We start from the raw sequence: 14,376 nt of genomic DNA, 5'->3' as shown, positions 1-14,376 counted from the left end.
ATTCAGATTTTTTGGTTGTATTATCAAGTAATTAACTAAGATAAGAGTTTGTATAGTTCAACAATTAACCTAAGAAGGAAGAAATACTGACTGCAAGAAATTTTTTAATGATTGTATTATTTCGTTGTATGCTTATCTACTGCGTACGACCAAAATGCTTGTCCTCATCCTCAAATGTGGCATAGGATTTTATCAAAATTGCGAAGGCGTATTATTGATCATAATCCATTATTGTCCTTATTAATCACAACTGAAACCGATATAAAACCCTTTTAGGGTCAGATTCATTCTTGATTGCGTGAGGTGGAGCCCAACTATCTCATCTGTTCAATGTAAGGGTGTGGAACAGTGATTTTATGACTCGAGTTAAGCAGAACAGAGTTTCAAAAGATATCGAAAGGCCAACTAAGAAAGTCAATTGAATACTTTATGAATGTGTGAATTAGTACTGTTTGACCATTAGTGGGAACTTGTTGGCCCATTTTATTGATTAAAAAATTATACAATTATCATTGGGCTGACACATCAACTTAACCATGCAAATTTAAAAAGCTAGAAATTCATTTATTCAAGATATTCATTTTTGACGTCTTTATCATCTATCTCTCATACAATTTGATTGGAAAATATATAGTACTTTCATGACAGGAATTCGATGTATTTTCTGGCAAATTTGAGGTCAAGTTAGGCAACCATTCATAGCAATAATGCAATAGATATCCGACGTCAGGGTCTAACCTAGTTCCGTATCAGGATTCCAAGTATCTATAAAAGGGACGTCCTTTGGCCTATGAAACTCATCATTCTCCAAGCTGGATTTCAATTGAAAGATGGGCGCCAGAATGTTATTGAGGTCTCTGCTATTGCCCCTCATCTTTGTCTTGGCCCTAGCCCCATGGTCTTACGGGCTGAGCCGAGGGCAACAGCTACCTTCTTTAGCTGCTACATCTACCACATTCCAATACCATGGAGGCCCTCTCTTAACCAAGCCAAATGGCATTAATGTTTACCTGATATGGTATGGAGGATTCTCTCAGAAAGATAGAAACTCCATAACTGATTTCTTCGCTTCCTTCACGAGCCCTGCTACTCGCCAAGGACCCTCTGTTTCGACATGGTGGAGAACAATTAGTACATACAAGGACAAAGCGGGGAAACCAGTTTCCAGCACTGTTAGACTTGTCAAACAAGTTGGTGATCTATATTCTTCAGGGAAGGCCCTGAAGCGCGCCCAAATAGCCAACTTTGTGAAAAGCAAGATCGATAGCAAAATCTTTCCATTAGACTCCAATGGAATATACTTGGTTTTGACTGCTAAAGATGTAGCAGTAGAGCGCTTCTGCATGGGATCGTGCGGTTTCCATGAGAGCATAATGGTAGGGGCAATGGTTCGAGTGGTATTCGCCCACGTCGGAGACCCCACGGTCCAATGCCCTGGTCTTTGTGCATGGCCTTATGCTCTGCCTGCTTATGGCCCTCCAGGCCAAGCCTTGGTGGCACCTAACGGTGTTGGAACCGATGGCATGATTATAAACATTGCCACCCTTGTTGCGGGGGCTGCCAGTAACCCATTCAAGTCCGGTTATTTTCAAGGAGATGCCTTGGCACCGTTGGAGGCTGTCACAGCCTGCCCTGGAATATTTGGCCCTGGAGCTTATCCAGGGTATCCTGGAACTTTGTTGGTCGATAAAATGAGCAAAGCTAGTTATAATGCCTATGGTGTTAATGGTAGGAAATTTCTTCTTCCGCCTATCTGGGACCTGAGTAGCTTGAATTGCAAAGTAGCTACTTGAGTTTTCTTATGAAGGGATAAGCTCGATCACAGATTTATGCAAGGAATGTTAAAACTAGGTTTAAAGCCATGTAGAACCCCATAATAATTATTGAACTAGTTAATGATATCCTGTATCTCCAAATGAATGCTCTTCCTCCCTTTTTTCTTTTTTTTTGGTTAAGGAAAGACGTACATTTTTTGCTCTCCTACAAAAGGAAATTATATGAAGACAACACCCTTGGTTATACATCTGTCACCAAATGGATGCCCTTCTTTCTTTGCTTTATAAAATGGAAGAAAACACCCGTTTATGCATCAAGATTCAAGAGAATTCCGTATGTATCTTTTCTTTTTTTTTTTTGATTCAAAAGAAGACAAACGCCAATACGAGAGGGAAAGAGGATGACGGGATTAAAACCCACGCCACATGTCTTTCTTAAAGCCTCTTAACCACTAAGCCAAAAGGTGAAAGACGAATTCCGTATGTATCACTGTATAAACAAGGGTGTTTTCTCTTGACTATGTAACAGTCTCCTTACAAAATGAGGGAAGCTTTCCCCTTATTAGCGAATTAATTATGGCTACTCTTTCACCACATTAAAGGCATCAACAATTTGAAGCCAATGGGAAACCTCAAGTATATTGTTTTCCATATTCAGAACATGAAAAAAATCCCGGTTGGATTCTATTTCGTATTCCAACTGATTAAGAAAACTGGTTTCTAAATTAAAATCTGGGTAATTGATTTTTAAGTCAGGGAATCAAGTCTCCTCTAACAAAAAAGCTTCAGTCAGAGGGGCCAATCATTTTCTCAGGCACCACAAGAGTGTCAAATTCTTCGCTTGTGAGAACACCAAGCTTCAATGCTGCTTCCTGCAAAGATAAGCACAAAAAAAGTCGGTTTGATTTAATACTGCAGACATCCAAAGTAAGGATTAAGGACAAACATTGAACAGTGCCAGTATGAGCACAAATTATGAGACCTAAATAGGTCAAATTTCCATTGGAAATCCAATTTCAAGCAATTAACAATAAGAGATAATTTATTAAGATAGTTGTAGTTAAGCATGACAGACATTTAATCAGATTAGGTGATGAGTCATTGCTAATTACTATTGCATCAAAAGATATTCAACAACTGAACCACAAGGGAAAAGAACAAATCTCGCCTTTAAAGTGCGCCCTTCCTTGTGAGCTTTCTTGGCAACTGCTGCAGCATTATCATAACCAATTTTCTGGAAGCAAAGAGGTGAGTAGATATGCATTCAAAATGCAAAGACTGTTGTGGAACAACTGATCACAGACAAGAAACAGGGATGAAAACTTACAGGGTTCAAGGATGTGACGAGCATTAGAGACTGCAAGACCATGCAAAATGTCACAAGGCAGCAACATATGATCATTAGCTTGGGAATCAGTCAATGGTATCAAAATAAACCTAAATATACAGTATGTAGCATCAACTGACCTCATGCAGTAATTTTGAAATTCTTTCCCTATTAGTTTGAATTCCCCTCACACAGTTCTTCTCAAAGGAAGCAGATGCATCACCCAACAATCTTAGTGACTGACAACAAAGAATCAAGAACAACAGTTGAATGAGCATGAACACATTCAATAATATAGCCATCTTATCAGCATCTTAAGTGGGAACAAAATCTCAAGGAAGGTCAAGCACATGATAATCAAATATCAAATTCTAAGAGTATTTTTTAAAACTTTTATGAAATCTTAGGAAATGAAGAGATTTGGCCTTTCAAATGAGCAGTTAATTTACAGAAATTAGATATAATTTTTAGAACTTTCAAAGGTAAAAACTGTGTTAACCATCACTAAACAGCCAAAATACCAATACATCTACGAAGAGTTGCTAGCCTAACCATGCATTGTTAAGATAAATGATACACAAGGAACTAGAAAGCGTTGAAATTATAAGAAGTGAAATTTCTCTATAACTTTTGTAACAACAGAACATACATGTAGGAGTGCACTAGCAATCATTGGCTTGAACACATTCAATTCAAAGTGGCCATTTGATCCGCCCACAGTTATAGACACATGGTTACCCATAACCTGCAAAGAACTTTTCCATCTTGTTACAGTCTGATAAAAGAAAATGACAATTTAACTGCCAGCAGATAAACTCTCCAGTTGGTCAATACCATCTGAATATGAAAAAAATAATAGCAACAAAATTACCTGGGCACAGACCATAGTAAGAGCCTCACACTGGGTAGGATTCACCTTCCCCTGAAACAGAATAAGTTCGGTCAAAATAACAAGATTATAAGGGAAGAGAAATCTTTGAAATGCAAATAGAATAGAAAAAGTTGGACTTTGATAATAAATAAATCCATGGAAATTAAGATGAGAATTTTACAGGCATAATACTGCTGCCTGGCTCATTTTCAGGAAGAATGAGCTCACCAAGGCCACATCGGGGACCACTGAATAAGGAAAATGCTGAAACCATCAGATTAATGCTAAATGACAAGGTAAAGAAAGTGATTATCCTAGCTGCACACAAACCTTCCCAGTAAGCGTATGTCATTTGCAACCTTCATCAGGGATGTAGCTATAGTGTTTAGGGCTCCGCTAGTTTCAACAAAGGCATCATGTGCAGCCTGATTAAAGAAAAAGAAATATTTGTGCATGTGAAACTATTTTTCATTACAAGTTAAGAGACCTAATGTAATGATCAATTCCTTCAACCTAAAACAAAATAAAAAAAAATGCTTAATCGAGAGAGTTAAGAGATTAACCAAAGCTTCAAACTTATTTTCTGCTGTGACAAATGGTAAGTTTGTTTCATCAGCTACTGCGGCAGCTATTTTTACATCAAACCTAAATCAATTTTAACATTGAGCCCTGTCAAATTAAGAATGAGACAATCTAAAGGAACATGGTTATGACTATATATAATGCTCTCAGATAACGGTAAACATTATTCATAATATTTTCCTTTTAAGATTCACAGTTTGCAAACTCGGTGACAACTACTTCAATTCATGGGGCAACAGCTAAGACATCTATTAATATGAAAATAACAAGTAGAAAGTTTAGAGAGGTAATAAGTTTTAAACAAATATTCACAGATCAATCAGTGTCTCTGAGTATAAAATAATAAAGATAAAACATGAATTACAGCTTAGAAGGGAAGTATGAATCATAAAAGTCTTGGATCTTAATAAATCATAGTGAAATCAAAGCAAACCAATTAAAATAAATCAAGAATATGATACTAGAACAAAACAAAATCTAAAACTGGAAAAGGAGAATAGACGTAATTACAAAATCAGAGAAGTATGCTTCAACCCTAAAGCAGCACATACCCTTTTGTTGTATTCAATCCTGTCCCCACGGCAGTACCACCTTGTGCAAGCTGTCATAAAACATCTATATGTCAGTAGTCAGAAAAGGTTAAAAAGAATACCATACATTCAAACATGATTGCAAACCTGATACATGTGTGGAAGGGTGCACAAAACCCGATCAATTCCATACTTGACCTATAAGCAAACCACAAAATAATTATAAGCTATCCCTCATTGCCATCCCTCCAGTAACATAAATTGACCCCAAAGTAAATAAAAGCATGTGCTAGATAATGAGCTTACTTGTGTAGTATAGCCACTAAACTCTTGACCAAGAGTCAAAGGTGTTGCATCTTGAGTGTGAGTGCGACCAATTTTAACAATATCTTTGAATTCAATAGACTGGTGAAAACAACACAAGCAAAATTTAGCTTGAGTTCGAAGTCATCCAAATTAAAAGTAAGCTGGTATAGGAGCAAACAAAAAACACAATGACAGAATTAAGAGACATTAGACTCAGTAGCACATATATATATATATATATATATATAGATTTACAAGCAAAGTAAAAAAGGAATATGGTTGTTTTGTGGCTAGACACATGATTCACAAAGATGAATCCGGAGACAATAACATTACAAAGACTAAAAGATGCAGCACAACATCATTGACAGGAGTCAAGTTAACTTAAGGTACCAAAGAGGTACGATTCAAATAAGAAAAAATTGACATCAATAAAATCGGGCATGGGCATTAAAAAAAAAAAAAAAAAACCCTTTTCTGGCAGTAGATGGTGATGTGATAATTGATGTGAATAAGGACATGGTGCAACAGTGGCATACAAGGCAGAGATCTCCAATTTCAAAAGGATAAAAAGAAAAGAAAGGTGAGAGAAAGAGAGATTAAGCATAAAAAATGCATTAAACTAGTGGCAAAAGCACAGAAAACCTTTGAATGTAGAGTGGAATGCAAAATCTTCAACTTGGGTATTAATCTTGAGTTTATTTCCATTGCAGCTGCAATGTGCATTACCTAGAGAAAAAAAAAAAAAGGAAATGTAAAATAAGCAAATCGAAAGCACAAAACCTGCCATGTTAAGGCAAGGCCATATATATTAGCATGGGTGAATTTTTCCATGGTAGAAAGTTTAATCTAAAAGGCAGATAAAGAAACCATAAAGTAAGATAGGTAAGTCCCGCTTACAGTGGGGAATGTGTCATTAGAAGATTGAGATCTGTTCACATGATCATTCGGGTGCACAAACTTTTCACCACGTTTATGCCCAAGGATCTCAGCTGCTCTATTCGCAATAACCTGGAAAAAACCCACAATTACAAAACAAACTAAAATTTAAGTATAATAACGATTTTCAAATGACAAGAATTTTCACTCCACTCAATCATTAATCAATCAAAAAAAGGGTTACCGACCTCATTGGCATTCATGTTACTCTGAGTGCCACTGCCAGTTTGCCAAACAACGAGCGGAAAGTGATCGTTGAGTTTCCCTTCGGCTACTTCTTGAGCTGCTTGCATTATGGCTTTCCCAATGGTTGGATCAAGACCATACTCCATGTTCACCTAAACCAAACCAAAAAAATAATAATAAAACAAATACATTTAAAAATATGCAAAGTTATCACTACAAATTACTTTAAAATTAACAATTAATTGGATTTAATGACCAGATTAGAGATGAACCTTGGCAGCACATTTCTTGAGAACACCAAAGGCACGAATAATAGGTTCAGGCATTCGTTCACGCTCGCCGCCTATTTCAAAATTCTGTAACGATCTCTGTGTCTGCGCTCCCCACAATCTATATCAATCGTAAGTCCATAACAACAAATATTAATGGTGTAAATGGAAAAAGAATAAAAAAAGAAGTGATGAGAGGGAGAGACGAACTTATCGGTGGGGACATTAATGGGGCCAAAAGTGTCTCGTTCCTCCCTAAACGACGTCGAGTAGGATCTCCAGCAAGTGGCGTAACGGAGAGAATTGACCAGTTGAGAGGTGGTGGATCCAGCGGAGAGTCGCCGATATACGATATACATCGCCATGACTTGGCTTTTACTTCAAAAAGATCAAATCCTGAGTAATAATAATAAACAAACAAGACATTCAAGATTAAGATTTTCAAATAATTGAATTGTAAGAAAAAAAAAAAAAAACCATAGTTATTGAGAAGAGAGGGAAAAACCTGATCAAGGTTTTTGGAGAAGGACAGGGATGGATGAGATGGAAATTGGGTCAATTAATGGGAATTGGTTACACGTGACGCCGGAGTTGTGGGATATTTCCAGCTTTGTTTTTGGAGGGTAAAACAAAATCAAGCAGAGAGCAGAAAAAGAACCGTTTGATGGGTAGCTTGCTTTTGCTGAATTGCTGTGGAATGGGTCAAAGGTAGGCTGTGACGACTTTATTTAACGGAGATTTTTCTTTTCTTTATTTTTCCTTTTTTTGGTAACTAATTGTTATATATCACGCCAATATATCTCCCAAATTCCACTATAGGCAAATCCTTCAGTAATCATAATGGGCTTCTTTTTGGGCCGAACTGAATGGCCTTCTGAATGATACATTGATACTTCTAATCAATACATTATATTTTTATAACATTACACTAAAATTATTTTTGAAGAAGGTTCATTTTATCGCCACATTAAAATCAGAAACTGATTTATTTATATTGGTAATTAATTTTTTAAATTACATAAATCTAATTATCTATTATATTAAATTAAAATCATTCTCGAGAGAAGTTCATTTGTTGCCGTATGACAATCATGAACAATTTTGTTATATTATTAATTAATTTTCTTTTTTTTTTAAGTTATTTGAATTTAATTATTCATAATTTTATAATATTTAATATTCATAAACTTAATTAATTGTAAATAATTGTACTTAATGTTTAATGTTTTTTAAGTTTAATATTTTGAATCTGAATTCATATTTATTGAATAATATAAATATACATGATTCAAATTCATATCATTCTTTAATTTTTTTTTAATTTTAAATTAGATGAATAAAAATGTCAATAAACTTAACTATTTATGAATTTATAATATTTATAAATTTAATTAATTGTAAATAAATATGTTTAATATTTAGTGTCATTTATTGAGTAGTATAAATACCCATAAATTTGATTGTTTTTGTCAATATATGCTCATTGAGTGTATTCATTTAAATTATTAAAAAATAAATATAAATTATAATTTTTTTTATACATTTAAAAATTATATTTCAAATTTTTTTATGCTTTAATACTTTATAAAAGTGCAAATTGTTGATTTTGAATAATTAAAAATTAAAATTTTATTTTAAATTTATGCATCAAGAGTTGAAATCGAATGAATTTGTTGATGGTAGGTAGTTTTTATTAAAAGTCACACGTTACTCTTTTAGAAAAATATGTATTGGTTTTTTCCTATTGATAAGAAAAAATTTGTAAATTTTTACCAAATATCTATTCTAAAATAACTTTTATCTAGTAAGAATATCATAAGTGAAGTGTGGGTAATAATCCAAAAATTATTATTATCAAATTAAACAACAAAAATTTACTCTTGGACAAAAAAAATTTGAAGACAAAATAAACTATTCCATCTCAATGTAATTGACATTTTAATAAATGTTAATGTAACCTTTAACCATCACTTAAATTAATCTCAACAATAAAAAAAACGTTATGAAACTTATGTGTAAATTTGATTAAATTTTAGGTTGAATTTGTTAATTACTTTACTTTTTATTATTATCCTTTTTATTTGCACATCTAAATTTATTAAAAAAATTGCAAATCATAAACAAACTCATCAATACCAATATATAATATGATATTATTATATATTGACATTTGTTTTATGACCTTTCTGGTTAACAAACTTCTCCAAAGGGATCCTATTATTCCTATGGATGACACTTGTCTAATTGACATTTGTCATCTCTTTATTGCTCAGAAGAAATGTTACAAGGAGTAATGGGCAGAGTTGAAAGATGTGCAGTGGGCTAGAAATAAATGGGCTGTTTTGCATTTGGGTGTACGGAGATGAGTTTATTTTGGATTTTTGTTTTTGTGATTGTTTTGGGCTCTGGGCTTCTCATAAGAAAATGTATAAAAACAAGTATACTTATTATTGGACTGTCATTAGTTGCGACTTAATTAGCTTTTAAAATTTATTTAGTCAGCATTAGCATGATAAATGAAAGAATGTTTTAGCGGGAAGAAAAAGAAGTAAACTAAATTACAACCCATTTTACTGAACGAAGCAAACACATACGCGATAGCTTATTTTGGTTGTCTAAATTGAAGTAGCTTTCTCTTTCACTGAAAGTGGTCAGAAACTATGAAAAATATTAAAACTAGGTATTCTCAACCAGTTTTTTTCGAGTTCTAGAGGCTGCCTATATTATTTGGAGGATACGTCCCTCTCACATGCAACCTGTAAAAGCGTCGTGATATTGAAACCAAACGAAAGCAGTCGGACGTGACCAAAACATGACCATATGAAATTTGTCGTACTCAACAATAATCTATAAGATTCCATAAATATTGACAATTTTTCTAGAGAGAACGAATGTGAACATAGATTTGTTTGATTTGCACATGGATTTGCTGCCAGAGATCATAAACAAATAACACCTCTTATTTTTACAATAAAATAAAATAAAATAAAATAAAGTGCCTATGTCTATTATTTTGGGGAGGTGCAACTATTTCCATTGAATAGTATTTCGGTTACTTTATACAATCAGAAGTAGCTTCGACAAGAAATTGAATGAACGGAATAAATCCATGAATCTAGCGAAATAGCAAATGCTTGGGCCAATCTAAAGTGTGGACTATAGTAATTGGAGGTTAGTGTAATTAGTTCTTACAATTATTTTTAAAATATAATATTTTAAAATTTTAAAATTTAAATGTCAGTATCTATAATTTATTTTTAATGGATTCAAACAATCATATTTAAAAAATAACATTTAACAAATTTAAATTAAAATCTAATCCATATCTACTTCCCCTCTTTTCAAGCTACAACTTCTATTGCATAACAAAAAAATGTGGATATCAGGTTGGTCATAATCATTTTCCCTTCCTGATTGAATGTTCCTCGCATTAATTATGTACCATTTTATAAAATTCCTTTTCTTTATAGCCTTTAAAAAACCAAAGCTGCTACTGTGACAGACATGGAGAAGAGGACTTCTAGACAATTCTGATTTGGATGGTTTATATGGTCTTGTGACTCCACCCTCCAGAAATACTAGTTCTTTAGTCCCAATTAATTAATTGGTTTAAAAGCTAGATTAATATAATAATATCCTATTGGATGGTTCATTAAATATTTGCATATAATTATTTAGCTAGCTTAAGAAGAACATTTTATATACAAATAAAACATCAAAGAACACGAATAAAACTCACTTGGAGATATTGTAGCATAGATGATCTTTGTTTAGTCCTTTTAATCCATTATCATACAAAAATTCTACGTAAAACCTCTCATATTGATGGTTTCTTCACTTTCTTGCTTTCCTCCACTATACAAATCATGCCCGAAGATAGGAATTAGTGAGACAAGGGCGGGCAAATGAACGCCTTTTCCGATTTGCCCGACACTCCAGGCCTCCACCTTAATTTGCCAGGTAAAATTAGAGTGGGGAAAAACTGCTGAGCCAGTTGCAACCTTCGAGACCCACCAAAGAAATCACATAAAGCATCAGGCATCAGCAAAATCGTGCTTTCTTCTTAGCACTTTGAGAAGTATCCCAGTCATATCCAAATTTATGTCTTTCATCTTCTGCCATCATATCCATTAGCAATCCTTGAAGATCCTCCAAAGTGTTTCCTTCCTAAAAAAAACAAAACAAAACCCTAGAATTTTTTAGTAACCCATGAACCTTAATTGCTAAAACATGTTGGACTAACATTGTACTACAAAGAAATAATCGTTGCACTCCATAGACATACAGCAAATTATTTAGGGTTTCGTTAATTCAGAATATGGTATGCTAGGAAAATTGATGAACATGATCAGAAAAGAGTGTACCTGTGACCTCACATTTTGCATCATTAAAACCATTTCTTGCATGAAATTGAGAAATCCCTGTTTCCAGAAACTCCATAATTCGGTACTAGATTATAACATCACAGTGAAATTCTTACGACAAAGAGAAAGAAAGGAAACAGAAACGAAGAAAAGGCAAAGGGGAGTTGGAGGAAGCAGATATCTTCCACTGAACTTAAAAAGAAATTAAATTAACAAGGACTCACTTCATCATCATCGTCTGTAAGTAAACCCAACAAACCAGCGTCATAAATCTTTCTCTTTCCTTTATCTGACAAAACTGCATAAATATAATAAAACAGCTCATTTATCAGATCATACTCTGATTTCTGAGAGAACACAGCCAATACATTTAAACAACAAAAAAGACAACACAAATTTCCACCTGAATAAGCCTCTTGAATTTGCTGAAATCGTTTTTTAGCTTCTCCGGCTACTTTGGGGTTTCTCATCCATCTGTCAGGATGCCATTTCTTTCAAACCAATGTACAAATATAAATGAAAGAGAACTCATTAGCTTACATAAAAAAAAAAAAAAAAAGAATTTAAAGAGGAATCAAGAAAACAAAATTGAAAAATAAATATAGTACCAAAGCCTGCCTGCGATAAGCGTCACGAATTTCAGAAGCAGATGCTTGTTTACAAATTCCAAGCACAGAATAATAGCAAGTTCCAGCCTCTGACATTTTCACCACCACCAGCAATGAAACTGTCAAAAAGCTGCCCTGAAAATGATAAGTTGGATGCCAATGAATAGAAACAGAGTAATGCAGTTATAAAACAACGTAGGTAGTTCGGTTCTAATTTGATAAGGCGAAAAACTAGTTTTCAGACAGGCTTGTTATGGCGTTTGGCTTTTGGGGTTAGGCACTTTAAGAGGTTGCCGTTGTGATTAATAAAATTATATTTGTCCAGATTTATAAACATGCGATGCAAGCAAACATGAATTTCTGCAAAAAGGCCTGGTGGGTCTAGAAGGTACGCAGATGGGACTTTGGAGAAACTTCGAGAGGGTTCGGTTGAAAGGGTACTGTGTTAGATATTCACACAATAATTGTGAGAATTGCAGGCCACTTCAGCAACTGGCGCCGAGCCACAAGCTTGCATTCCCCATCCCCTGCCTGAAAAGATACGGTGGTCCGCGCTAGTAAACCATTTTGTGGCCTACGTTTATTGCATTCAATTCTTCTTTATTCGAGTTTGCCTTTTTATTTTTTATTTTCTTTCAGTTTTTTGCTAAAAACAATTTCAAAGAGGAGGACAAAGTCGCTTTAGGGTACAATAGAGCCACAATTTATTTTATTGGACTAACACGCGAATAACTTGAATCCTCATACCTTCTTTAAACCTACGGAACCTTTTTTGTTTTTTTTCCCAAATAAATATGCAATAGCCTCCAAGAGGACCAACCAGCCCTTGCTTGGACAGCAGGCCTTAAACCAGGGCTTCTCTTGAACCGGCCCAAGGATTAACTTGCTAATCTGACCCATGATCACCTTTAGGGCTTTACCTTAACCCACTATTAAGTGGAGAAAGAGGCTGGTCCTGGCGGGCTGCAGCAACTTTTTGCTGAGAAGTGAAATCCACAATAATGCAGACGGCCCAAAATCAAAATTACCATTACCTAATCTTCTCCCTAATATTTCATTTTTCATTGTAACTAATTGTTAATAATTCATGGTCCAAGAATAAAGACTATCTTCATTTTTCTTTAGCAAAAAAGGAAAAAAACTAATTCCTCACCTGGTTGGTTGGTCCAGTAAATAATTGTTGCCCCTATAATTTTTTTTTAAAACTATATTTATTTTTAAAGCTCTAATCGTGTAGGATTCTTCCATCTTTATCCAAAGGCTCACAAGGCAACCTATTTTTGGGCTCTAGAACTCTACCAAGGATTGTACGAGGCATTGGCCGTACAGATGCCTTCCTTTTGTCATTCATGAACTTGAAAAACTCTAAAGCAAAGAATTCATGCAACAATTGTGAAAGGACTGCTTCCGGTTCCCTCTTTGCTTCATCGCCTTTCATTCCTTTCGAGTCCTTAGATGATCTTCAAGGCTTTTTTTTTTTTTTGGCCACATCACGTATTATCTTCAAGTTTTAAAAACAGAAAAAAGAACAAAACTTTGTCTTGTCTACTTTCAAAAGGCTTTATATATGGTTTCGCCCTTTTTATTGTTCCTCGGACATTAACTTTGGTTATGTATAGGAGGAAAAAGAACAATAAGTACTGTTTCTCTCGTCTGAAATTTTGAATAAGTAATTCCATACTTTGAGCTTTCAATTTTATTTCTTGCTTCATCTAAAATCAAATTTTTGCAATCAAGAATTGAACAGTATGGACCAATTGAGAAATGAAGATCATAAGTTTTCTGGACAAAACACCCAACAGCTTGACATTGAAGTATTTTTACATGATGATGAAGCCTTTGGAAATGTGTTCTTTCCTCCAACCTCCATGGACTACAATCCCATGAATATCAACGAAATCATTGATTTCAACGAACTGCCTGAATTGCTAAACGAGGAAAACGTAAACGTGGGAGTACATTTTGTTTTAGGAAATGAAGGTGATCTTAAAGAGATTGGGAGCCATGGCAGTAACATGGAGGCGACTCAGATTAAAAATGGTGAATTAATGAATGTTAAGCTAACGGATGAACAAAATGTGAAGAAATTGAATACAACAAATGGAATTTGTGAAAATGTGTTCTTTCCACCAATCTCCATGGACTACAATCCCATGGATATCAATGAAATCATTGATTTCAACGAACTGCATGAAATTCTAAACGAGGGAATGGATAATTTTGTTGTGGGAAATGAAGGCGGTCTTAATGGGAGCCATGGCAGTAACATGGTGACGACCGATCAGGTCAATAATGGTGAATTAATGAATGTTAAGCTAACAGATGAACAAAATGTCAAGAAATGGAAGAGAAGAAAGAGGGTTGAAAAGGGTTCTAAAGAAGCTGCTCTAATGAAGGAACTACATAAAATCAGAAATAGAGAGGCTGCAGCTCGTGCATTTGCAGAAAAGAAGGTAACTTAGAGCTAAATTGTTGCATATAGCAGATTTTTTTTATCGTTTGAGTGGCTGATTACTGATGACTACAACTTGTAATCGAAAAACCTTAACAACTGTCTTCTAGTGTTAAAAAAAATCTGCTTGAAAATATCAGTTTGATTCTGTTTTAGAGTTCCAAATG

The 14,376-nt window shown here is 34.4% G+C and overlaps 3 protein-coding genes across 6 annotated transcripts; 1 reads left to right on the top strand and 2 right to left on the bottom strand.

The window, feature by feature from the left end:
* The first annotated feature begins 581 nt into the window (after positions 1-581).
* Positions 582-1,901, top strand: LOC111305036 (protein PHOSPHATE-INDUCED 1-like). Its single transcript, XM_022902197.2, has one exon. It carries the CDS (start codon positions 831-833, stop codon positions 1,791-1,793), a length of 963 nt encoding a protein of 320 aa, XP_022757932.2. The 5' UTR covers positions 582-830; the 3' UTR covers positions 1,794-1,901.
* A 359-nt stretch (positions 1,902-2,260) lies between these two features.
* Positions 2,261-7,484, bottom strand: LOC111305035 (fumarate hydratase 1, mitochondrial-like). 2 transcript variants are annotated; one of them, XM_089750531.1, is made up of 18 exons: positions 7,291-7,484; positions 6,996-7,181; positions 6,789-6,906; positions 6,519-6,668; positions 6,292-6,402; positions 6,037-6,120; positions 5,392-5,490; positions 5,233-5,283; positions 5,107-5,156; positions 4,537-4,618; positions 4,304-4,398; positions 4,155-4,221; positions 3,974-4,024; positions 3,752-3,847; positions 3,243-3,341; positions 3,103-3,132; positions 2,944-3,009; positions 2,261-2,647 (listed from the first exon to the last, which is right to left on the bottom strand). In XM_089750531.1, exons 2-18 carry the CDS (start codon positions 7,148-7,150, stop codon positions 2,561-2,563), a joined length of 1,491 nt encoding a protein of 496 aa, XP_089606657.1. In that variant the 5' UTR covers positions 7,151-7,181; positions 7,291-7,484; the 3' UTR covers positions 2,261-2,560. The 2 variants fall into 2 exon arrangements, with proteins under 2 accessions (XP_089606657.1, XP_022757931.2); XM_022902196.2 differs by having other exon boundaries at positions 6,996-7,163.
* A 3,016-nt stretch (positions 7,485-10,500) lies between these two features.
* Positions 10,501-12,517, bottom strand: LOC111306048 (uncharacterized). Of its 3 annotated transcripts, none has more exons than XM_022903950.2 (5): positions 11,758-12,517; positions 11,553-11,640; positions 11,374-11,447; positions 11,150-11,206; positions 10,501-10,952 (listed from the first exon to the last, which is right to left on the bottom strand). In XM_022903950.2, exons 1-5 carry the CDS (start codon positions 11,851-11,853, stop codon positions 10,827-10,829), a joined length of 441 nt encoding a protein of 146 aa, XP_022759685.1. In that variant the 5' UTR covers positions 11,854-12,517; the 3' UTR covers positions 10,501-10,826. The 3 variants fall into 3 exon arrangements, with proteins under 3 accessions (XP_022759685.1, XP_089606656.1, XP_089606655.1); XM_089750529.1 differs by having other exon boundaries at positions 10,761-10,952; positions 11,150-11,234; positions 11,758-12,199; XM_089750530.1 differs by lacking the exon at positions 11,150-11,206 and having other exon boundaries at positions 11,758-12,199.
* Between the last annotated feature and the right edge of the window lie 1,859 nt (positions 12,518-14,376).

This window comes from Durio zibethinus, chromosome 21 (genome assembly GCF_047325235.1).
Source record: "Durio zibethinus cultivar Kanyao isolate XHJ-2024 chromosome 21, ASM4732523v1, whole genome shotgun sequence".
Taxonomy (NCBI): Eukaryota; Viridiplantae; Streptophyta; class Magnoliopsida; order Malvales; family Malvaceae; genus Durio; species Durio zibethinus.
The sequence above is the reverse complement of the archived record's forward strand: the minus strand, read 5'-3'. Positions and strand labels throughout refer to the sequence as shown.